The 25151-nt window shown below is 37.7% G+C and overlaps 1 protein-coding gene and 4 long non-coding RNA genes across 6 annotated transcripts; 2 read left to right on the plus strand and 3 right to left on the minus strand.

Moving 5' to 3' along the window:
* The first annotated feature begins 396 nt into the window (after positions 1 to 396).
* Positions 397 to 1850, plus strand: LOC103439249 (heavy metal-associated isoprenylated plant protein 39-like). Its single transcript, XM_070823532.1, has 3 exons — positions 397 to 632; positions 977 to 1052; positions 1306 to 1850. The coding sequence occupies exons 1-3, from the start codon at positions 627 to 629 to the stop codon at positions 1626 to 1628; spliced, it is 405 nt and encodes a 134-aa protein (XP_070679633.1). The 5' UTR covers positions 397 to 626; the 3' UTR covers positions 1629 to 1850.
* A 3713-nt stretch (positions 1851 to 5563) lies between these two features.
* Positions 5564 to 6412, minus strand: LOC139196697 (uncharacterized). Its single transcript, XR_011581793.1, has 3 exons — positions 6171 to 6412; positions 5971 to 6081; positions 5564 to 5869 (listed from the first exon to the last, which is right to left on the minus strand). It is a non-coding gene; the product is annotated as an uncharacterized lncRNA (long non-coding RNA).
* A 1281-nt stretch (positions 6413 to 7693) lies between these two features.
* LOC114825671 (uncharacterized) lies at positions 7694 to 9546 on the minus strand. 2 transcript variants are annotated; one of them, XR_003774500.2, is made up of 3 exons: positions 8989 to 9546; positions 8842 to 8903; positions 7694 to 8745 (listed from the first exon to the last, which is right to left on the minus strand). It is a non-coding gene; the product is annotated as an uncharacterized lncRNA (long non-coding RNA). The 2 variants fall into 2 exon arrangements; XR_011581794.1 differs by having other exon boundaries at positions 7694 to 8903.
* Positions 9547 to 16047: 6501 nt separating this feature from the next.
* On the minus strand, positions 16048 to 16782 carry LOC139196734 (uncharacterized). Its single transcript, XR_011581845.1, has 2 exons — positions 16644 to 16782; positions 16048 to 16498 (listed from the first exon to the last, which is right to left on the minus strand). It is a non-coding gene; the product is annotated as an uncharacterized lncRNA (long non-coding RNA).
* Positions 16783 to 19740: 2958 nt separating this feature from the next.
* Positions 19741 to 22868, plus strand: LOC103439202 (uncharacterized). The gene is made up of 2 exons (XR_003774501.2): positions 19741 to 19929; positions 22130 to 22868. It is a non-coding gene; the product is annotated as an uncharacterized lncRNA (long non-coding RNA).
* The last annotated feature ends 2283 nt before the right edge of the window (positions 22869 to 25151 follow it).

The following is a 25151-nucleotide window of genomic DNA, read 5'->3' on the forward strand; positions in this document are numbered from 1 at the left end:
ATTAGTACAATATTTTACACTTTATACATTGCATGGTAAGATACATGAGTGACTTAGTACCACATAGAGTTCCTATCAAGGTCTAAAATATCAATGATATCGGAAATATCAGTAGTCCAAAAACACGGAAATTTCGATGGAAATATCGGGATAATATCGATATTTTAGGCCTTGGTCACAATCCATTGCTACCTAAACCAAACATACAATGTATCATAGCATACGTAGGTGGAAATGTTCAAGCCTTCAGGCACAGAGGAAACAAAAACAATAAAGTAAAAACGAGTGAATCCCACCAAAGCTTTGTAATACATCCATGATCCACGACTGATTGGTTCCTTGTCCAACAAGGCAAGGCTTTGAACTTAAATCGCATCCCCAAGTTTAACTTCAAGTGTTTGACTTGATATCATTGGATTTATAAAACCCTTGGGCAGGCTTTGGCTTAATTATAAGTCTGTCCGTCTTCTAGTCTTCTTCAAGGAAAACTCTCTGCAAATTCCTCCCTTCTTCTTCTTGTTCTTCTTCCTCCTCCAAAACCCTTCAATTCTAGGCATAAAAACATCTTTTGATTAGTTTTTGTAGGTACTTTATTATTCGTGGTCAGAGCTTCAGGCCCGATTGAAATGAAGGTGTAATTTCTCACTCTGGCGCTCTAATCTAATTTATATACTAAAGTTTCTTTGCTTGTGAAAATTTCCTGCAACTCTGTTTTTTTTTTTTTTTTTTTTTTTTTTTTTTGTATTTATTTTCTTTCAAAGATTATTGGGCTGATAAGAATATTATCAGATAGTTTAGTTTTAGTTTCAAAAACCTTCCTTTTTGCCCTTTCAGACAGAAAATAAAATCATTTTCTCAATTGTTTTCGGCTTTTATTTCATGCTTAGATTTCTAAACTTTTTTTATCCTTCTTGTACTTCTGATTTTAGTGACTGATTTCAGATTTTAATGATGAATGTCCATTTTCTTTCTGCAGAAAGTTGTACTGAAATTGGATTTACACGATGACAAGGAAAAGCAAAAAGCTTTGAAAGCAGTCTCTAGCCTTTCAGGTATCAGCGATCAACTATATATAGCATATATTAGTTCAATTTGGCTCCATGAAAAATTTAGGAAATAATAAAAAAAAGTGAAAATTTTCTAAATTCTTTCATTTATCCGCACCTATTCGAGCATCCATCTGGGATATTATCACTGAGAATTTTTTTTAAAAATAAATAGCAATCATAATCTTTGTTGAATCGTAACATTAATATTTCATGCACTTATTGACTTTTTCTTCCCTCACTTATGTAAATTTTGCAGGCATTGACTCAATTGCTATGGACATGAAGGAGAGGAAACTAACAGTGATCGGCGACGTAGACCCGGTGGATGTGGTGGCCAAACTGAGAAAAGGGTGGTACACAGACATTCTAACAGTTGGGCCAGCAAAGGAAGAAAAGAAAGATGATAAGAAAGATGGAGGGGCTGCCAAAAAAGATGAAGGCAAGAAAGAAGATGATAAGAAGAAAGCTGATCCAGTTGCTGAACTTGTCAAAGCCTACCAAGCATACAATCCTCACATGACCAAGTACTACTATGTCCAAAGTGCTGAAGAAAACCCTAATTCCTGCGTTATCTGTTAATTAATTGATGATTATGAGATGATTAGCGGTTTGATCATGTATTTTTGGTAAGGCCATCTGAATTAATTTCTAATCATGTTTCGGAAACAATTGGAGGCCAGCCAATGAAAAGTTTGTGGTTTGTGTATATAGTGCAAGTAGCTTGAATAGTAAGTGTCTGAACTTTGAGATTTCAAGCATTTTGGTAGTAAAATTCAATTGGGGTTTCCAAGTTTGCTGCAATTTGAATTTTTATTTTAGATTAAAGTTAAATCTACAGCTAATTACTTACCTAACTTCTATCAAACTCATGTTTGGTTTGGGTTGTTTTTTTCTGTTAACTTGTGCTACTTAACATGATAACTTGTGGATGAAATTTTTTGGACTGCAATAAAAAATTACATGATTATTCATCATCTGGGCCAGTTAAATAAAAGGTGGGAAATAATTTTGTTTTTCTTTGACAAGTTCATAAATCTTTTATTTGAAACCCAAAAGGACAATGATGCTAGCAAGTACTTAAAATATTGGAATAGTTTATGGAAATCATGTTGCTGTGTGACCACACATAAAATTTAGGATTATTAATTCAATGAAAGTGCCACTCCAACAATTGTGAGACACGAGTCGTATGCAGAAAAACTGTACATAACAACTTCTTCGAAAAACAGACCAAAACTTATATTCAGTACCTTTGGAAAAGGACTTGGATTGTCTGCCCTCCTAGTTGTGGTGCCCTTCCATACCCTCCTATTTTGTACGGTCACGGTTAAGCCACGTCAATATTTTATATTAATTTTTTAATGAGATAATAAGACAAAAAATAATTAAAATATAAAATATTGACGTGACTTAACCGTGACCGCACAAAATAGAAGGGCATGGAAGGGCACCACAACTAGGAGGGCAGACAATCCTTGTCCTTTGGAAAATACTTGTAAAAACTATCAAATGTCTATCTGTTCCTCATCCACTATAACCAATTTAAAATATTATTTCAATTCTTTTTTCTTCATACGATAGCAATGTAGCTGCTAACCATCATTATCCTTACAATACTGTGCCTGGAGTAGTTTCTGACATTGCCTTGTTGCTCATATCTTATTTATTTATTTTAGGATAAATTACATAATATCCTTTCAAGTTTGAGGTCCATTACAACCTCATACAATATATTTAAAACATTTCACTTTCATACCTCACTTACTATTTTATTTCAATATGGTATATCCGTTATATTTTTTATTTATTGATCTATTAAGAGCTGACGTGTCTGCCACATTTGTGCCACATGGCAAAATTTTTTTTGTTTTTTAAACCTGAATCTTCTCAACAACAACAAACTGAAAATTTGAAAAACTGAAAAACACAGAACCCACCCCACCTTCCCGACAACCCCCCCACCCCTCTTCTCCCTCCTGAGCCTAGCCTCGCAACCACCTCCCTCATCTCCAACCCCTTCTCTCTTCTCACCCTCGTCTCCCTCACCTGCGTCAGAACCCCTGCCGGCACAGCCTTGTTTTGGCTCTTCTCCAACGCTGAGCACTGCAATAACAGCTCTCCCACAGCGTACTCTGTCATCCAGTCCAAGATCTTCATAAACCAGAACTCATGCCAACTTCTGCCACATCTCACCTCCAACGCTGTCCACGTCCCAACTATCCCAGCTATTCCAACTCATGCTCTGCAAGTCCAATGACTCTTTTCCATTATCCGAACTGAACCACCCTTTAAACCCGTTAGCGCTCGAGTTCGACCCGACCCATGAACCCCTATTGCGACGAGGCTTTAATTTACTCCCATACCTCTCAGTGCCTTGAGCAATGCAAAGCACTCGAGCCCGATGACCGAACTTCCCTAATCGCAAAAAGAGCAAAGCTTCGAGTTGGGGAAGTTGAAATTAGGGTTTTTATAATAAATTTTCTTTAATGGATGGAAAAATGTAATAGAGGAACTATATTGAAATAAAATAGTAGGTGAGGTCTGAAGATGAAATGTTTTAAAGATATTGTATAGAGTTATAATAGACCTAAAACCTGATGGGGTATTATGTAATTTACCCTTTATTTTAAGATGAGTGTTATAAATTGTAATTTGAAATAGATGGTTTTGCTTTTGGATGATGTGAAGTCTCCATACTGAATTGAGAACGTCCCTATTGGTTGTTTGTTGTTCGCTGTTGCAAATTGCAAATTATGTACAGTAAAGTCAGCATCAACAAACAAGCCGTCATGAAATTGTTAATCAATTAATCAATGAGTGCCCCTAGTAGTGCAGAAGTACCATACATTGTGTACATAGAGAGTGTTGAACAACAAAAATATACAACATAAAAAAATAGAGTTCATACAAATTGGATCAGACTACAAGGCAAAATAAAGATGTAAACCAGCCCAAAAAGTTAAGAATGGGCTTTACATGCAAACTAAATATCCATAAACAAATAAAAAAAATATAAATAAGTAAAATAAGGAAAATTTCCTACAAAAGGGGGAAGTAATAAACAGGTTCCCCCCTTTCCTGCAACAAAAAAAAAACGTGGGGTCAGTTAAGAGAGGTTAAGAGAGAGTGGCAGGAAGTCATGCCCTCCATCTTTCCCCCCACGTAACAAGCTCTAGAACTCTCCTATGATGCCTATAAATAAGCATCAGCTGCAACAAAAAAAGGGAGTCAGAAAAAAGAGAGGGGATACTCTGCAGAAAAAATAGAGAAACATTGAGAGAAAATACTCAAAGCATCAAGGTGTTGCCAGGAAAGAGAGCATGCTATTCAACCATTTTGTGCTTTTGAATCAAGATCTAAAAGAAGAACATTCATCACCAGGTATGAAGCAAGTTCTGTTAAAATTATTTTTTTTCTCTTGTTTGATGTTATGTTGTAGGAAGAACAAAAAAGCATTGCGGCAGCAAACACAAAAATAAAAAGCTGCAGACAAACAAAAAATGAATGAGGAAAGGGAAATAAGCAAAGGCATATAAGACCTTTACCTCTTTGTTTGGCGTTCTTCACCAATTAAATGGAGTTGGAGACTAAATATCCACTGACTCCCCCAGCTGCAGCAGAGATAATCTCCAAGAATCCCATGAATTTCTTCGGGGTGGCCTAGACCACCCCGTGAAATTTTAACCAAGTTTAAATGGTCTACCCCTTCGCCAAATTGTCAAGTGCAGTTTCAAAGTTCTAAGCTTAAGTTCCCGAGAAATAAGACAGCAAGGAGGCAACATATACAAAGATGCAACTCAAGAAAGAGAAAAGAAATTATTCTATTTGGTGTTTTTGCTACGCACGGGTACAAAACATGGAGGATGCTTTTGGCTAAAAATTATATGAAAACTTATTGGGGATAGAGTCCAAGAAAAAGGAGAAAATGGAAAAGATTGTTTGCAAAGGAAAAAAACTTCCCCTGACCGACACATGCTTGGAAATTCCCCAATTCAAGAAGAAAAGTAGGAAAATATGCTCTAAAGAGAGTGACTAAATGAAGAAAAGTTTTCTGTAAAAGCTAAAGAAGCTGGTTATCATGTTTGGAAAAGCTAAAGAGAGTAAGTGCATGTGTTGACAAATAAACAAAGGAAAAGAAATAAAAAATTTTGATGATGACAAAAGAAAAGTCCCAACACAACTTTGATAAAGACAAAGAAGGAAGGAGACGTGAAGAAGGTTCAAAGCCTTGAAATGCTACAATTGTGTCAAAGTTTTGATTAAACATTGTGTCAAAGCTTTGACCAAAGAAAGACATTGAAATGCTACAAGACAAGGAAAGAAAGGGCAAATTTCCCAATCTTTAAATGGTCAAGCAACCTTCTTTGCCACGTGAAGATGGGATAAAAACTTTCATTGTGTCAAAAAGTTTCACTTGCTTCTCTGCCATGTGAATGTTAAAAAAAAAAAAAAGAGTTTAAAGCTTGATGTCAAAACTTCCCAAAATTAATTGGGAAACTCATTCACAAGGCAACCTATGTATCAACACCCAAAGACCTAATATGCAAATCAGTTTACACAAGTACAAACAAGCAGGACAAAATTATCATGAGCATGGTTGTTTGTAAAGCCACTCGCCAGATATACAAATGGAAAAGTATAATTCTATTCCAATTAAACATAGAAGGCAGCACACAAATACAGCAAATATTATGAGGGTGCCCTACAAATTTTAGAGTGCAATCCTCACCTTTGGAGCCATGAATCAACACTTGTTTTCAAAGTACTGCAAAATAGTATGTCCAACAACCAAATAGAAGAGTGGTCGTTGCCTGGGATGCCTGCATGAGATAATTGATAATTTCATTGCAGTTAGAGTTTCATATAACTCCAAATACATAAGCAAACCCAGAACATAGAAAACGAAAACGGGATGACTTACCTGATCTCCACCCCTCTTCGTTTTGAGCTTTCGATCCACAAAAAGAAACACAAGCAAAGGGGTAAGAGCAAGAATGCAAGGCAGCAGAAAAAAATGAAAGCTTTTTGTGACCTGCGAAAAAATGGGTTTGCGATTTGAGGGGGAAATAATGGAAAATCGAAGTAATTTGAACAAAGAATCTAAACTACAACAAACCTTACCCATTCTCACTTTGAAATCCACGAATACCCAATCCAAATAGAAGTTTGAATTATGACGAAATCCACGGAACCCAAGTATATCGGGATTGCTAACCGTTTCGGGACAGAGACCACCGAGTCTGGGAGCTAAGTAAAGGATGGATCTCTAAGGCATTTCACGGGGTATGAATGAAGTCCACCTCACGCGAGGGTGTTCTCACATGGAGAAGAAGAGAGTTTGTTGAAACAGAGTCCTATTTGGACTTAGAAAGTCTTAAAGTTACATAAAGAAAATAATAATGCAACTTGCTGTCAGATTGGAAAGACACTTGGGTCAAATGATTCAAAGCCCCATGATAAATAGAAGAATAGGAAATACAACAAGAGGACAAGGCCCCATCAAGTTCCACATAAAAGAAAATAAAAGGGTGGATATGACGTGGTCTTAAAAAACATCCCAGATTGTCATACTCAAATTAATGGGTCATTTACATTACCTATTAAATATTCAAATCCAATCCAAATAGCTTCTCATTTTCCCAAAGGTCTGAACACAAGTTCAAATCAAGTTACGAACTACGCTGGTTTGATTCCGTTAAGGATACGTAGGCAGTTTGATATCAATTTTCAGACACAACGATGAAATCAAATAACGAACTACGCCGGTTTGATTCCGTTAAGGATACGTAGGCAGTCTGATATCAAGTTATAGACACAACCGTGAAACCGAAACGAATCCCTGGTTTATATAAACTAAATTCACTCCTACTATCAAATACCAAAATGGCACGAAGCCGAAGAAGAGTTTCAAAGTGGCACGAAGCCGAAGAAAAATCTCAAATGGCATGAAGCCACATCAAATTTTCAAATGCTCATCGCCCGCATGAGCTGAAACTGCATAAGGCACTATGCTCCTCGCCTGCATAAGCTAAAACTGCACAAGGCATCAAATCCAAATAAGTACCAAATCCATGAACTACGAGTGACTTGATCCCTCAAGAGGGTACGTAGGCAATCTAGGATTCGACCTAGATGCAGTTACAAAATCAAACAAGCACCAAAATCCTCAAGTTACATTTTATTCGAAATGGAATCAAAGGGTATTTCTTTCCCAAAAGGAAGGTTGTAATTAATAGGTGCGTAGCCTAGAATGGGTCGAACTCGAATTAATAAAACCCTCTTCGGAAAAATGAACGAGGGTGAAATTGTGTTGAGTAAATTATTTGTTTACATATTATGTACAATTTTTGCTCAACAGAGAGATTGAAATAGATACTATTTGTGGAAAAGAAGAAAGCCATGATATGATGCCTAGTGCCATCGTCTTGGACTTAAATAGTGTACAAGAAATACGTCCAGCTCTCTAATAGGTGTTTGTGAAAGATAGGACAATCATAATCCTTTAAATCTTTGGGCATTGTATAAATTTGAAAATCTCTAAAATGAAGAATATAGTGGAGGATGTTTTAGGTGTTTCTTGGTTTCTCGATAAATGTTAAATATTTGGGTTGCTCGTTGATTTTATGTAATACTACTTGTATAAGTCATGTAATTTGTTGTTTCCCTTACTTGATATTCAAGTTGTTGAAACCTTCTTATGGTGGGCTGGCCCATAGCCTGTCAAACAAGTTTAACAGGCCAGGACAGCTCAATTAACAAAAATTTTCCACGGGTTCGGATCTTTGCGGAGATTACTCCCTAACTAGAAAATGTGCCCGTGCTTCACTGCAGGAATAATGTATTAGTCGGAACATGCATAAATAGTTTCTACACAAAGTAACTAAAATGACGGTACAATACCTAAGAACCAATGAGGTGATACTTTGCTTGCTATATATGGATATGCATGCTATAAGAAACAACTAATTTGCTTTGTCATCACATTATAGTAATCAGCCCACTCCATGCGTGAAAAACACAGAAAAAAAGCAAACAGAAAAGTAGAAGACACAATACTTGAGCATTTGGCAAGAATAGCAAGCTTGTGAAAAAATTGCTAAACCTCTTACAAATTCAATCGCCAAACGTTATACTATAACCCAAGACAAAGACAAAGCATATAGTTTGTTTACAAATCAAAACGAACCGTTGCATAATGTGCGATTGAAAAAAATGCTTCTTAATTCGGTCTTGCAAGAAATGAATGCAGTTTGAAAACAACCCAGAAAACACCCCATAAATCTTTACCACCCCAATCTTACTAAATAGAAGCATAAATGGACAATCGAGAACTTCATCAAATAAACAACAATAAAATCTAATGTAATCTGTCAAAAACCAAAATAAAAAATAAAATGAATGTGATCATTTGAAGGCACCGTAACGGCTTCACCATCATACACTTGCAGCATGTAATTGATGCATATGTTGTTCAATGAAATCATTCACTAATAGCCAGTCAAGTTTTGGTACGAAGAAAGCAGAATATGAACACTAAGTAAGATCATAGCATTAAGTTTTCTCTATTAAATTTGGAAATATATGTAGACGTGTATGCATTTATGAATGTACGTATCAGACAGGTTGTCCAGCGCAAGCAAAGGCAGTGCCACCACAGGCTGCAGATACAAAAACGACCCTCAAATCTGATATTAATCTACAATATGCAACCAGTAGATGAGTTCAAATCAGCATTTTTTGTTAAGAGAAGACCAATGAACTTAACAAAACTGTAATGAGCCCGTAAGTTTACCTCAAATCTAGTTGCATCACTGGATATTTTGATTTAAAATTTGAGATTATGAAGACATTGTCCTAAAAATATTTAAAAACAAAGTTACATTTAGGACCGTTAAGATAAATAACCGGAGTAATTATATTTTCCATGAAGCAATCTTACCTTGCAATCAATCAGTGTTGGTGTATCTTCTCCTCTATTATCATTATCCAGATTGAAAACATCATGTAGTTGAAAAGACCTATTTATACTAAAACAGAGTTAGTGAGAAGAGGCCATAATGGCTAGATTCAATTGACAAAGAATATATGAAAAACTGTACTGAATTTAAGTTAGAAGCATGTACTTTTCTTCCTTCACATTTGAGACCGAATCAAGTATGCATCAAAACATTAGATTGCACTGTATTTGCGCTAGCAACCCACGAATTAAGATAAGAAATGGTTCAATGTAAAGGTTTCAAATTCCTTGAATAAAACCAAATCAGATCTTAAGAAATGGTTGAATGCTAGATAAATTTGCTTAGTATTCACCTGCTGGCCAGCAACGCTGTTATTGAAACTTCCAGGATCAGTATAGTAGCTGCAAGTAAAAGCAAGCAAAGGAACCAATAAATTTAATTCAAGACTAAAAACATGAATTAAAAAAAGCTAACAATAACAACTGCATTTAACAATTTAAGCATGATCTAATGGATTTTAAAGAACGAAATTTCACCACAACCAACTTTTCTTAACAAATTCTAGAAAAGAGTACATAATCACCACAACCAACTTTTCTTAACAAATTCTAGAAAAGAGTACATAATCGCCCGGGGGGGGTGATCTGCAGTAAACATCAGAAAGAGCATTCACTTTGTTCCTACCAATCTGAACGTCACTGGGTACTTTTTCTCTGCTTTATATAGTCGAAAAAAAGATTATAGTTCTTTCAATTGGGGAGGCAGACAGAGAAATAATAGAGAGGAGAGAAACAGAAGAACGGTTAAGAAGTTCAAAGAGAAAATGGCAAATGCTGTGGAGGAATTGGTTGTGCAACTAGAAAGTGGAATAGAGCTCTCGAACATGGAATTTGGAGTGAAACTCATAGCAAAGGTTATGGTGGATCAACAGCTTAACAAATGGGGTGTGAGAAACATTTTGAAGAGTGCGTGGAAAGAGTTTGGGGAGATTCAAATTAACTGGGTGCAAGACAACCTGTATGTGATCCTGGTTCGAGACGAGAATATTGCAACACATTTACTGGAACAGGTGCCTTGGGGGGTGATGAAACAAAACCTCTCTGTGAAAAGGTGGACGGAAGATCTTGGAATGGAAGAAATGCCGATGCACATGGTGCCCTTCTAGGTGCAGATGAAAGGTATCCCTTCGTGTTTGTGCTCTGAGGGTAATTTAAACTGCCTGGCAAATAAATGTGGGGATTTACTAGAGGTTGAGGATATCACCAAAGCTAGGGGTTTCCTTCGAATCCGAATTATGGTGGATACCACGAAACCTCTAGTAACGGGGTGTTGGGTTACCAGGGCAGGAAACAAGGAATCCTGGGTTGAATTTCAGTACGAGCGGTTGTAGGATTTCTGCTATAATTATGGTATCATTGATCATCCTAGTATTGAATGCTCTGTACCAACAAGGAGGGGAGAAGGGGCAGGATAAGGGGAGTGGACTAGAACGAAAATGATCAGGGATTTTCCAGAGGCTCCAAGGGTGATTAATACGGCTCAAGGCAGGAGAAGGCATGCGGGAGTCAGCAGGGCGAGAGGGACTTCAAGTCAACGAGAGGGGGGAAATAATAATGGGGAAGAAGATGGCAGTGAGACAGTCAATAAAGGAAGTGTGGGACGTATTGGGGTTGTGAATACGCTGATTACCCAAGTTAGCTCACGAGAGACAGCTAATCCAACTATGGGCGCTACGAATATGGTCACTGATCATGCTCACGGCTCTATGGAAGGGATGAATGGGCATAACACTATTGGGTTGCCTATAATAAGTATGGGTGTAATGGAGGAATGAGGGCAATCAGGAAGGGCTCTTGGTACTCGTCGGGTGAATATCAGAAGAAGGCAGGTTGAGGCAGAGGCGAAGAGGAGGGTGAAGGGGGTAGAGAGCAACTCACAATATCCCACAGGGATGGTAGATCACGGAAGTCAGTATGGTCAAATTGAGTAGCTGATGAACCAGAATTTGCTAGAAGGAATGCAACCGAATAACTCTGTTCTAGGCCATCTGGAGGACATAAGCATTTTTCAACGAATGGGCCTAAAGAGGAATGCTGGGGAAAGAAGTAGCAAAAGAACCTCAAGACTGACAAAAAGAGCAAAAGGACAAGCTGCTTCAAGGGGACGAGCTAGGAAATGTGGGCATACAGGATATGTATCTGGACATAGTGAGACGAATGAAGCCTATGAGGAAAATCTACTGGAGGTTCCAGTGTCAGAGGAGAATTTATGGCCTTATCTGGAGGACATTGTGGATGAGGAGGAAACTATGCGGAGTCAGCGATTAAGAAGTAATCAAAGTGGCAGTGGCGGCTGGCCCGATACAGCGGCAAGTTAACCATGATAAACTTGATTTGGAACTGCCGTGGTCTTGGGTCGGACACGGTAGTTCGAGCCCTACATGGGCTTATTCGAAAATATAGACCCTCTGTGGTATTTTTAATGGAGACTAAGATGCAAAACCACAGAATAGTGGGAGTTCGTAGGAGGATGGGTTTTGTGAATGGGTGGGATGTTCTTCCGGTTGGATCAGCGGGTGGTCTGAGCTTGTGGTGGGATGACAGTTTGGAGGTCAATGTTATATCATCCAACAGGAACTTGATCCATACTGAGATGCGACTTTTTTAGGATGAGTGGTTTAATGCTTCATGGGTTTATGGCACTCCATATAGAAATAAGAAAATTAATTTTTGGCAGTGGATTGCGGAGGAGCTGAGCCCGACGCGTGCCCCTTGGTTTTGTGCGGGCGACTTTAATGAGATATTATCTGAAGATGAAAAATCGGGAGGGAGTCCTTGGCATCGGTCGACTATTCCATTTTTACAGTCTTTCTTAAATAGTATGGAATTGGTGGACCTTGGATTCTCAGGGCCAAAATTTACTTGGAGAGGAACCAGAAATGGCAGCTTGGTGCAGGAAAGGTTAGACAGGGGTTTAATTAACGGAAGCTGGCAGACTCGGTGATTATTCATGAAAATGTTAGGGCTTCCGATCACTGCCTGCTGATATTAAATACTGACCCGCTGGTCCCCAAGTGTAAACTTATGTTCAGATTTGAGGCTTTTTGGTGCAAAGATGAGGGATGCAGGGAGACCATAACATGATGCTGGAATGTGGGAAGTGCTGGTGAAGGGGTCGCTACGTGGCAATGGAAGATTAACGCCACTAGAAGAGGATTGATTAGCTGGAGTTCGAGCAAGTTCAAAGCCAAAAAGCTTGAGTTCCAACGGTTGAACTCTCATTTGGGGAATCTGCAACGGCAATGGGAGGAAAATAAGGAAGAAATCAGTGAGGTTACTGCAATTATTAATCGGCTTGAGGCACAAGAGGAATCATACTGGGCGGCAAGATCTCGCATTCGGTGGTTGCAGCTGGCGACTCAAACACTGCTTTTTTTCACCAATCTACAATCCAAAGGCGTAGACGAAACAAATTAGCCTGAATCAGGAATAAGGAGGGTGGTTGGCAGGAAGATCCGGCTAGAGTCAGACTAACGGTGGAAGATCATTTTCAAAGACTTTTTACGTCGAATGGCAATCGAGATTGGAGGGATATTCTCTACTGCTTGGATCCAATTGTAACAAATGATATGAATGAGACTTTATGTAGCCCAATCTCTGATGAGGAGATTAAAGATGCTGTGTTTAATATGGGAGGATTGAAGGCACCTGGACCTGATGGGTTTCAAGGTCTGTTTTTTCAATCATACTGAGACATTATTGCAACTGAGGTACATGGCATTGTTACTGACTGTCTTAGGGGTGATGGCTGCCCTTCTGTTATCAACTTTACTAATATTGCTTTGATCCCAAAGGTTCCAAACCCGGAAGGGGTAAATTAGTTTAGGTCTATAAGCCTTTGTAATTATTCTTATAAGGTTCTATCTAAGATTTTGGCGAATAAGTTGAAGCCCTTGTTGGATCAAATTATTTCTCTGAATCAAAATGCGTTCATCAAAGGAAGACAAATTCAAGAGAATATTATCTTGGCTTATGAAATTTTTCATTTCCTTAAGATGAGAAGAACAAAGACAAAATTCGAAATGGGGATTAAGCTGAATATGAATAAGGTTTATGATCGGGTTGAATGGGACTTTCTGGAGGCAGTTATGGTGCATCTCGGTTTCCAACAAATATGGATTGCCATGGTTATGAAGTGTGTTAAAACTGTGGAATTTTCTATTTTAATCAATGGGAGGCCGGGGCGAACCTTTAAACCTACAAGGGGACTTCGACAGGGGGATCCCCTATCACCCTACCTGTTCCTTATTATCAGTGAGGTTCTTTCGCTGTTAATCAGTAGGGCGGTTCAGCAGGGGTATTTGGAGGGCATTAAATTATCTACTTCGGGGCCTATGCTCTCTCACTTATTGTTTACTGATGACACTCTAATTTTTCTGGTGGCTACCAACCAGAATTGTAGGAATCTTTCTTCCCTTCTTAATGCTTATTGCAGAGCGTCCGGGCAACAAATTAGCCTTCAGAAATCGGTGGTTTATTTTGGGGTGAATACTCCTGCCCATTTATCTTCGGAGCTTTGTAATATCTTAGATATGCCCAAGGTGGAAGACCCAGGAAAATATCTGGGTTTACCATCAATTTGGGGGAGGTCAAAGAAAGAGGCTTTACAGTTTATTAAGGAGAGGATCTTGACGAAGATTGCGGGCTGGAAACGACGTTTTCTATCTCAAGCGGGAAAGGAAGTTCTCATAAAAGCAGTTATCCAAACTATTCCTATGTACACAATGTGTGTGTTTCGATTGCCCATGAGTTTTTGCAAGGATATTGATGCGGCTGTGGCGAGGTTTTGGTGGGCAGGAGCGGATCGGGATCGTGGAGTACATTGGGTTAAATGGAATGACTTGAGTCGGCCAAAAAAGGAAGGGGGTTTGGGCTTCTGTAATCTCAATGATTTTAATATTGCCCTTCTAGCCAAACAATGTTGGCGATTGATTCATGACCTGGACTCTTTATGGGCTCGTGTTTTGAAAGCTCGATACTTCCCGAATTCTTCCTTCTTGGAGGCTAAGAAGGGTGGGAGGGCCTTTTGGGCTTGGGCGAGTTTATTGGATGGGAGGGATCTTATTCTAAGGGATGCTAGATGGCAGATTATGGGAGGGATGAAGGTTTGGTTTTGGCAAGATAATTGGATCCCGGGAATAACGGGGGGGGGGGGGGCACCCTACTCCTTTTAATCCTTCGGTCATCAATAGGAAGTGCAAAGTTGCGGAGTTCATTGATCCAAGTTCGAGGACTTGGAACTTGGACCTTCTCTCAAACTTTATCTCGGATTCAGAGAGCGATACCATCTCTAAAATCTATGTGGGGCCGCTTTTAAGTCTTGATAAGCTTGTCTAGCCGTATGAGAGAAATGGTTCTTTTTCAGTGAAGTCCAGATATTGGAGAAATCACAGTAGACACCCATGCATAAACCTTGATCGCCCATCCTCCTCACGCAATGTTCATCCTCGGATTTGGGTTTGGCTATGGAGTTGTAAGGCTCCTCCTAAGATGAAGAACTTTCTTTAGCGAGCTCTTAAGGTGGCTTGTGCTACTAACTCCAATTTGTTTCGATGTAGGTGTGCCACTTCCCCCCTTTGCCCAGTTTGTAATGAATGTGTGGAGACCATGGAGCATATTCTCCTTCTGTGTCCTTGGGTGTCTAAAGTATGGTTTGGGGGTCCGTTGAATGTTCAGATCAATCAAAGCTCAATTACTACTTTGGCTGAGTGGGTGTATGGGGCGATAAATCAAAATATGGGTTGTCATGAGGATCTCGCTCGGTCTATGAGGTACCTGATTTTTACATGTTGGTTTATTTGGAGAGCCCGATGTGATGCTATTCTCAACGGTGTTAAGCCCTCACCTCTTCGATCTATTCGAACTATCATTACTGCTTTGGAGTCTTTTATGCAAGCCTCCGCCCCCTGCTGTTATCATCCACAATCCAAACTAGCCGTCCTCGAGGTACGCGCCTTCTCACTCTTTGGTCTCTTCCCCCAATCAATAAGATTAAGGTGAATGTTGATGCGTGTTGGAGGAGGGACTCCTGTTGTGGTAAGATTGGGATTGTGGCCCGTGATTGGTTATCGGGTTGTAGGGCGATTAAAAGTGTATGGATGCATGCATCTTCGGTTAGGATGGCTGAAGCTCTTGCTATTCTGGAAGGGTGCTTGTTGGCTAAGTGTTTGCAAGTGCAGGAGGTGGTAATTGAGTCAGACGCACAAGGGGTTATTCGGTCCCTCAATTCCCCTTCTTTGAGCTGTGATTGGGACCTTTTCCCAATTCTTAGCTGTATCTTGGATGTTGGGAGGAGTTTTCATTCATGCTCCTGGTCGTGGATTCCACGATCGGCAAGTATGGCGGCGGATTGTCGCAAGGAATATTTCACTGGAGATGTGCAGCTTTGGCTGGGTTGTTCAACCTTCATCTTCGCTAGTTGGCATTTTGAACAAAGATGGTCTTCCCTGTCCTCCTTTGTAATTGGGGATGGGTTGCACTGGTAATAGGGCGACGCTGGTACCTGTTGAGGTGGTGTCTTTCTTGATCCTTTTTATCTATGTCTGTATCTTCTGGGGTTGCGGAGGTTGTTTCTCTGCGTGTTGTTTGGCCTTGTGCCTCTTTGTTCTTTGAATCTATCCTTTTACCAAAAAAATATATATATAACACTCCCAAGATAAATAATTATTGTCCAATATTATATTTTTCTCGTTTCTTTCTTCTTATTCTTGGGAAAGAAACAAACCCAAAAACAAATAATTGAAGAAAACATACAGAAAGTATTGGGGATGAGTGACTTACAATTTGCTGAGTTCTTGTTCACTCAACATTATGTTTTCTTTAACGTTATGGGCATATGGCTTGTAAAAGATACAGAAAAAAAAAAGAGCAACATTATGTTTTTGGTCCTTTATTTTAGACAAAAGAAAAAAATAGTTGTTAGTCTGGGTACTTTAAAACAGATAACAAAGACAACCTTTGCAGAAGAACTGGAACAAAGAGTAAAGAGTTGGACAAAACTTTGTCCAGTTCATAGAAATCATGGTTTCTGCTTTTATTTAAGCCATGTTACCAGACCACAACCTCCCTTTATCACAAAACCTCAAATAACTTAAAATTAAAAAATAAAACAAATTAGTGCAAAAGAGCCCAGCCATTTTTCTCTTCCACCCCTGCTCTCCCGTTTTTCTCTCCCCCTAATATTCATTTCTGCAAACGACAAACCTTCATCTAACTGTTTTACCATGCCATAACATGTTTTACAGAAATCAAAGGTCCAAGATCCAATAGTCAAACATAAGAAGAGAAGAATTGACATAAACCCAACAAAGATTAAACACGAAACGACGACAAATCTGACAGCGCCCAGCACGAAAACTTCACCCCGTCATGCATCACAACTGAATCAATGGCGTATCTCATATCCTTACTCGATTTTATCATCGCCACATTCCTACACATAAAAAAATATATAATAAATAAGTATTAAATTTAAGGGAAATTCAGTACCGATTTAACACGACCTCACACAAAGCTTCAATCTCTACCCAAAATCTTCACAAATCGAACTTGGCTTTAACCAAAAATTTAAAATTTACCTGCCGTTGTTGCCCTCTAACTTGATCGGGCGGAGTAGGGTGGTGGTTTGGCCGGCGAACATGGGACCCATGGTGACATATACCTCGCCGGAGGTAGAAGAGTCCCTGGTGGGGGGAATGGAGGGCTTGAAGAAAGCCATGGATTTTCTGTTGCATAAAGAGGAGGGGTTGAAGATTTGGGCTTTTCCACTTCTTTTCTATTCGCGATGACCAACACGTGTAGAAGTGGGGCAGAAAAAGAAAAAAAAACTGATTGCAGGAAATGGTGTGAAAGAGAGAAGCAAAATGAAAAGCAGAGAACGAAACAGCACAGAAATCGAACAGGAAAGCCTAACGACGAAGAATGCATGGCCATCGCGGGCAAAGTCGTCCTTTCACTGTGCAAAGGAGGTAAAAACTAGATCCGGCAGTTTCTGACATGACATAAAAATAACAGGTTTCGAGTCAATATGATAACTTATCAGGTCATTATCGGGTGACCCGTTAAGAACCTGTTAATAACGGGTTCTTAACGGATATACACGCATGTAACACGTAGGTTACCCGTTTCGACCCGTTAAGAAAAAATTATTTTGATAATTTTAAAGTTTAATTACTAAAATATTTATTATAAATTACAATAGTCATATTAATATATACAATATATTCTATATTAAATATATTGTTTTGTATTATTATTCTATATAAGTTTAAAAAAAAAGTTTTATTCATTATTTATTTTTATTATGAGAGTTCCTTATTATCATTACTAGGATAAATTTTACTTAACATGTTATTATCCAAAATTAAAATAAACTAATATAATATTTGTATAGGCAAGAACTAAGAAGACATACATACAAGTATGAAAAATGTGAAAGAATATATAAACACTCGTGATTCATCATTATTCCTCAACGAGTAAATAATGGTTACACTTACATTATCGTTTAGATTTTTAAAATCCTCCAAACCTTCATGAATAATGTTTTTTTTATTTGAGGGCAAAATTAATAAAATTAATAATAATTATTGTAGAAGTGTAAAAAATGTAAAAAAAAAATTATATACAATTACTCATAGTAACAAATTTTACAACTTTCATGAAGGGGTCAGCTTCAAAATCCAACACTATAATTCATAAACCTTAAATTTATATTTAATCGTCGATTGCCATTTACGCTTTATTCTTCTTACTAAATTTCATTTTTGAAACTTTCTTTTTGAGAACATGATCATCTGGCGGATGTAAGAAGATGAACGGTTTAGATCTTTGATATCACGTTTCGATATTTACGATTAACTAAAATATGAGTCGATGTCATATAGTTTGTAGAAACTTTATAAACATCAAGCAATATTTTCACTAATCGTAAAACTCTGAATATAATATCAACGATCCAAACCGTTCATCTTCATGCATCCTCTAATAGATCAAGTTTTCTAAAAAGAAAATCTGAAAAAAACAAAAGTTGATGAGAACAATGAAGTTTAAATGTAAACAACAATCAACGGTTAAATTTTGATTTATGATTTATATGATTATAGTGGCCAATTTCAAAGTTAAGCTCTTCATGAAAGTTGTAAAGCTTGTCATTACGAGCGTTTATATATTTTTTCTATATTTTTTTTACACTTCTACATTAATTAAAAAATTATTAAAGACTTTAGGTAAGTGAAAATATACTTAAAAGAAAATTGCGTTCTTATGTTTTGGATGTGACAATATGATATGTATATACTTATTTAGTATAATGTTTTTCATTTGATTATTTATTGGTTTAAAATATATTTTCCTTAACCGATAACGGGTCGGGTCATATTACCTGTTAATATTATCGGGTCGATTTCGGGTCGGGTCATTTTACCCGTTTATTTTAACGGGTGTTACACGACACGACCCGTTAAGATATTGGATATGACACAAAAACAACACGAACACGGAAAACACAACACGAATGCCAGGTTTAATAAAAACATAGAACCAAGAAGAAGCTGAAGGGTAAATTCGTCTATACACTATAGATCAATAGTGCCATCTGTGGTGCCTAAAATAATTCCAAAAATTCTAGAGGCGACACATAGGCTTTTATTCAAGAAAGACAAGATTGTCCTCAATAAATAGGCAGGCTTCTCAGATACTCTCACGCCCAGCTCACATCCCTCAAGGTTTTAGCAGCTAAATACGATTACCCACAGCTCACATGCCCTTGTCAAGTAATTAAAGATAAGGATTAATTACCAAAATCCTATCTTTAATACATTCCCAATTGAATATTAACTCCAATCAAGTAAGTAATCCTAATTTAAATAAATTAGGATAATTACATCATTATCTCAAGATATTATTTCCTATTTAATATCTTGGGAATATTTAGAGAATATCTCTCCATTAAACACTATGACCGAACCTATCCCTATAAATACCCCATATTCTATTAAATTTTTAGAGCTTTGGCAACCCTAAAAAAAGCCCTAAACACTTTACTCTCTCAGATAAACTAACTTAGGCATTGGAAATCCTTTGACCTAACCCCCCCTCATGGCGCGTGAGGCTTAGGTCTTTGATCAAATGTATTAATTGTTCTACAGGTGCATTTTCATCAAGATTGAAGACAACGGAAATTTACATCGACACCATCCTAAAACTCAATTTTATTATATATAAATGTGAAGGATAGAAATTGGGTATGAAGATGAGTTTGGTGTTCGGGGAAGGGCGGAGATGATATTGTAATCCTCTACTTGAACCTGCTGGCTTGAAAAATATTAATTGTTCTTTGAAAAATCTATTAGGGTGTGATTGTTTGTTATTATTAGTTTTCACTGGTTTGGACTGGATTACTTATTAATGTAGCCTTGTGTGTTGTTATGCGCATGGACCAGCTTTAGTGGGATTAAATAAGACGTGTGTAAACTAAGCTCTAGTTTGGCATTAAGGTGATTTTAGAAAAAGTGGGTATGAAAAAAAGTTGGGAGGGTTTATGGTGTTTGGTAAACTGTCAAAATCAGCTTTATTTCAAAGTTTTGGATGAAAATAAACCCAAAACCTAAAGCTGCAAATAGCAGCTTCCAAAAACCAACTTATTTTCAAAAACACAAGTGAACAGTAATCTTTAATGAATTTTTCAATAACCCAAAATTGCCCTCCTCCCTTCCTCACACTTTCAGAACACGCCTTTCGCACCCAAACCAGAAAAACTTCAATCCCAGCGATCTCTCTCGTTCTCCTAGCGATCTCTCTCGTTCTCCTAGCGATCTCTCTCGTTCTACAGGTTGCGTTCTTCGGCTTGGCGTCCTTCCTCTGGTAAGCTTCTCTTGTCTAAAATTTCGTTATTTATTTGTTTGGATTTTTAAATTTGGGGACGGGAGAGTGAGAGTGAAAGAGGGGTGGGAAGAGCAAATGGATGAGTGTATGGGTGTCGGGAAAAAAGATTGAGGATGGAGGGTCGGGAACAAATTAATTGGGGAAGGTGATATGGTTTGTGGAAAAAATTATTTGGAAAAAGATAGTAATTTTGAGGAAAAAAATAGGGTTTGTGGAAGGTCTGCTTCTGAGTTATCTTAGGGTTTAGGTATAAAAGAAAGGATAAAGCTCTGCTCTGCTCTGCTTCTGATCTTTGAACTCTGCTTCTGATTTGTCCTGTTACTAATTTGTGAACTCTACTCTGCTTATTGGTGGAGGCAGGTTTTTAATTGTTTAATCTTAGTGTATATGTCATCTACTATAATTTCTCTTTTCGGGTTGATTTTGTGCATATGATCCATCTATCCTATCCTTATTGGGTTAAGGTTAGGCTACTCGAACAAGTACCTAATCTTTTTATAGTAATCTTTTATATCTCTATTATGATCAATTGTTGTTCATATTGTTTCGATTGTGGTTAACTTAAGGTGGTTTCGTTCTTCTGTTGTGTATGCAAACTATGGCAAAAATGTGAGATATATGTAGCAATGTAGTTGGTATTGTGATTACGGGAAGGCTTCTCGTAGATTGGCTAAATTTGGATTTTTTTTTCGGACATGGTGGTATATCCATGTATTTTTTAATGAGACTCTCTTAGGAATTGAAAGAGATAAGAAATTAAAAACATGAGAGAAAGTAAGACCTTCATCCTAAAGAAAACACAAAAACTGCACACCAAAATAAATGAAAACTATGATTTGAATATACGTACATATGGCGTAGGAGCATGAGCTTGGGGGGCATACCTCTGAATTTGTTCTAGATCAAACAGCAACCTCATGCCTCCTGTGCAAGTGCCTCCAGAACAACCATGAATCAGATGCAATGCAACACAAGAACGACCATGAATCAGATGCAATGCAATCTCATTAGGATATGCATATATTTAAAAGTTAGAACAAAAAAAAAAGTAATATGTATAATGCTCTCAAGCACAAACAAAGACTGAAAGGAAAACAGATGTCTAAAGTCATTGAATGTTGGAGTTGAAAGGAAAAGGAAAAAGGTAATTAGTTTTTCAGGTCTGAGCATCAGTACAGGGATTCGGTCTAGTGTTTGGATAAAGGAAATGATTAGTTCCTGACTTTAACAAGTTACTCATAGATTGCTCTCCTAGGAAATTAAGAAGTGGTGGGCGAACTGCACAGGAAATTAAGAAAAGTAATATTGTTGTTTAAATGTTGGATAATATAGCTTACATTTTTTGTGCCAGCATTTTTGGTTATTGATAGAACAAAAAGTAGTTTTTTTTGTTCAGTATGGATTACATATTTGCCGTTAAATGGAACAAAATAATTCTTCAGTTGGTTTTTGCACCTACTTGCTTGTGGTTCACTATGTTATTTTACTTTCAGGTTGGGATTTATTCCCTTCCATCATTCCTTAAGTTCCTTAAGTCCCCATGGGATTTATTTACTTTCAGGTTGGGATTTGTTCCATTCCATCAAAATATTTGTCTACTGTTTTGTTTGTCACTAGTTCTAAGAAGCAAGATCAAATGATGATAACCGATCATGGGAGATAGTTTCATAAACTGCAAAATAGTTTGATTAGTTATTTCTTGGTTATATTTCTATATCATTTGTTCTTGCTTTAATATATATATATATATACGAATCAGTAGTTGGTATCGATGGCAAAGAAGGGGGCATCTTCGTCAAATCCTTCAGCTACATGGAATGCCCATAATAGATCTATATTTTGTGATGTTTGCATTAAGGAGGTTGAGGCCGGAAAGCGTTCGGACACTCACTTTAACAAAGAAGAATATGCTAATATTAGAGCTAACTTCAAGGCAGAGACAGGGCATGATTATGAAAAAGGGCAATTTAAAAATCAGTGGGATGCACTTAAAAATGAGTGGAAGTTGTGGAAATAGCTAGTTGGTAAAGAAACTGGCCTAGGGTGGAATTCGAGTAAGGGTACCGTTGATGTCTCTGAGGAGTTGTGGAATAATAAAATTTAGGTTTGTGTATTTATCTTTTAATGTGTATTATGATATCATGCAATATGTATTAATCATATTCTTTCTTACTAGTAGATAAACAAAGAAAATAGAAAATTGCGAAAAAATGGCATTAGTCCTGAGATGGAGGACAAGTTAGATAAGATGTTCTCGAGTACAGTTGCTATCGGTGAACATGCCTAGGCACCTTCATCTGGAGTACTACCACCAGAGACGAAAGGAATCTATAGGACAAATTGATTCAAATGATGAGGAAGAAATTGAGACTATGCAGGATCTAAGGCAAGCTACTAGGAATGAAAAAAAAAAACGGCTAACCAAGGAGAATTGTAAAAGAAGAAGGTTGATAAGAAAGGAAAAAAAAATGGAGGTGCTGCAAAAATTTGTGGTCAAATTGACCATCTTGTTGAAGCTTATGAAACTAGGAGTTCTGCAAACTCATTGATGAGGTCGCTACATATAGGTAGTAGTATTCTGGAAGTGATAGCGACTATTGCACAATTACCTGGTTGTGAGCCACCAAGCAAGTTATGGTTGTTTGCTACATGTTTATATTGTAGTGCAGAGAAGCAAGATGTGTTTTGCCACGATACAAGATCCTGAAGTCCAGCTGACTTGGTTGAAATATATGTTAAACAAACAACAATAAGGAACTAAAACTATGAATTATGACTATGTGTGGTTTGTACTTTGCATTAAGATTATGTGTTGAATGTTGCTTGTATTTTGTGTTTATTGAATGTTGGATTATGATTTCTTGTTAAACGTTGGATTATGACTTGTTCTTGAATGTCGGATTATGACTTCTTAGTGATTGTTGGATTATGACTTATGGAATGCTGAATTATGTATTAGGTTACATGTGTATATTCAATATGAACACCTCTAATGATGATGTTGAGGATTTGGAGGATGATCTAATTATATGCGCTGTAGCGAGAGTTGTTGAAACATATTATTTAAAATATGTCCATAAAACTCCGTGTATGAATTCTTTCCAAACAGGTAATATTTGGTTGATAGAAGTACTACAAGGAAATGATGTGTAAAGCTATAGAATGTTTACGATGAACAAAGATGTCTTTTATAGATTATCCAATGACTTGCAAACTAATTATGGATTGAAAGGTTCAAGGAGAATGTATGCAACTGAAATATTAGGAATGTTCTTGCATATGTTAGGACATGGTGTGAAAAATATATTAGCGCAAAAGAGATTTCAACATTCTAGTGAGACTGTTAGTAGATATTTTGGTGCTATGTTAGATATCGTATATAAGATGGCAATAGATATTATCAAACCGATGGATTCGGAATTTCGTGGCATTCCCCAAGAAATAAGGAGAGATGCAAGATACATGTCTCATTTTAAGGTAAAGTTTGATTCGTCTTCCAACTTATTTGCAAACTATAAGTGTAGGTTGACAGTTTTCTTCTATGTTATTATTTTTAGGATTGTATTGGTGCCATAGATGGAGTACATGTTGAGGCTTCAATACCACCTTCGGATCAAGTTACATACATTAGTAGGAAATGAATGCCAACTCAAAATGTTATGGTTGCATGTAATTTTGACATGCAATTCACATTTGCTTATGCCGGATGGGAAGTCACTGCACATAATACAAGGGTTTTTCTATCCATGCTACGGAATCCAAATTTATACTTTTCTAAGCCTCGAAATGGTAATCTTCATACTTATTATAACATTTTACATACTTGCTTTGTATAATTATTACAATACAAAACAAAATTTTCAATTTTCAGGAAAATATTACTTGGTAGATGCGGGGTACCTACAAATGATAGGTTATTTGGGACCATATAAAGGTGAAATATATCATCTCCCGGATTGTCATAAGAATCCCGAACCAACAGGTCATAAAGAAGTATTCAACCACATGCATTCTTCTCTTAGGAGCATCATTGAACAAACTTTTTTTTCTAGAAGCACTTTCACAAAAAAGTTTACCAAACGCTCTACTACTTTATTTCACAGCTACTTATTCTCACAATACAACAGAAATAATTTCTTTTAAAAGCACAACAATACCAAACCAACCATATATTCTTAGCTAGATGGTCTAAGCGAGACCTCATGAAAAGCAGAGGATTGCTAAGACATCGCTAGCAAAGGTCGTCTGCTTCGCTTCGCCATGGTCATCTTCCTTCCAAAAGAGCCCACCGGGTGAAAAGTCGGCCCAGCGACAGTGCGCTCGCCGTCGTAAGCCAAGTAAACAATAGACCCATCTGTAAGATTCAGCGCTGTAAGAGGTGTGTTGGGATTGGCCACGTCGGTGAATCGGGCAATTTCTTCCTGGGTTTGGATTTGAGTTTCGAGGCGGTGGTGTGCTGCGGGTTCTCCACTGTGACTCGTTCAAGGTCGTCTCTGCTACAAACTTTAAGCATCATCATAGCAATAAGGTAGCACAGTAGTGGTGGTGTATTAGGGTTTTTGATGTGGGTGGGAGGGTGGCGGTAGGTGGAGGGTGGGGATTGGAATCGGAATCAGATTCTGGGAGAGCGTGAGGTGGAGAGTTGAAGAGTTGTGGAAGTGATACTGAGAGAAGCCGAAGTGGAAGGGGAAGGAGAAGAGTTGTGGAAGTGGGAGACTAAGAGAAGCAGAGAAGAAGAAGAGTGCTCAACACTGTACTACAAATGGACGACTTGTTTTTATTATCTCAATTTGTAGTCGAAACTTGTACCAAACATTTCACTAAGTCAGTCTAGCTTAGTTTATTTTAAGCCAGTCCAACTTAGTCCATGAAACTAATCTAATCCGAAATAATTTGATACAACAAACACACCCTTACTGTTAATAGAGTGCTACGAACTATTTAATTTATTTTTCCAATATTAGTGATTGTTTGTACCATACTTAACCAATCTCGAAACTACTGAGCACCGGTCAACGTTATACTGTCAAGGACCTAGAAGAGTTTCCCTCCAACCAGGAGGCCAATCACAGTGCGACACGTGTCGACATCAGAAGCCAATCATAGCGCGACATGTGTTAACATCAGAAGCCAATCACAACACGACATGTGCCAATGTTAGAATGAAACTAGAAACTCTCTTCTATAAATAGAGATCATTC

This window comes from Malus domestica, chromosome 06 (assembly GCF_042453785.1).
Source record: "Malus domestica chromosome 06, GDT2T_hap1".
NCBI lineage: Eukaryota > Viridiplantae > Streptophyta > Magnoliopsida > Rosales > Rosaceae > Malus > Malus domestica.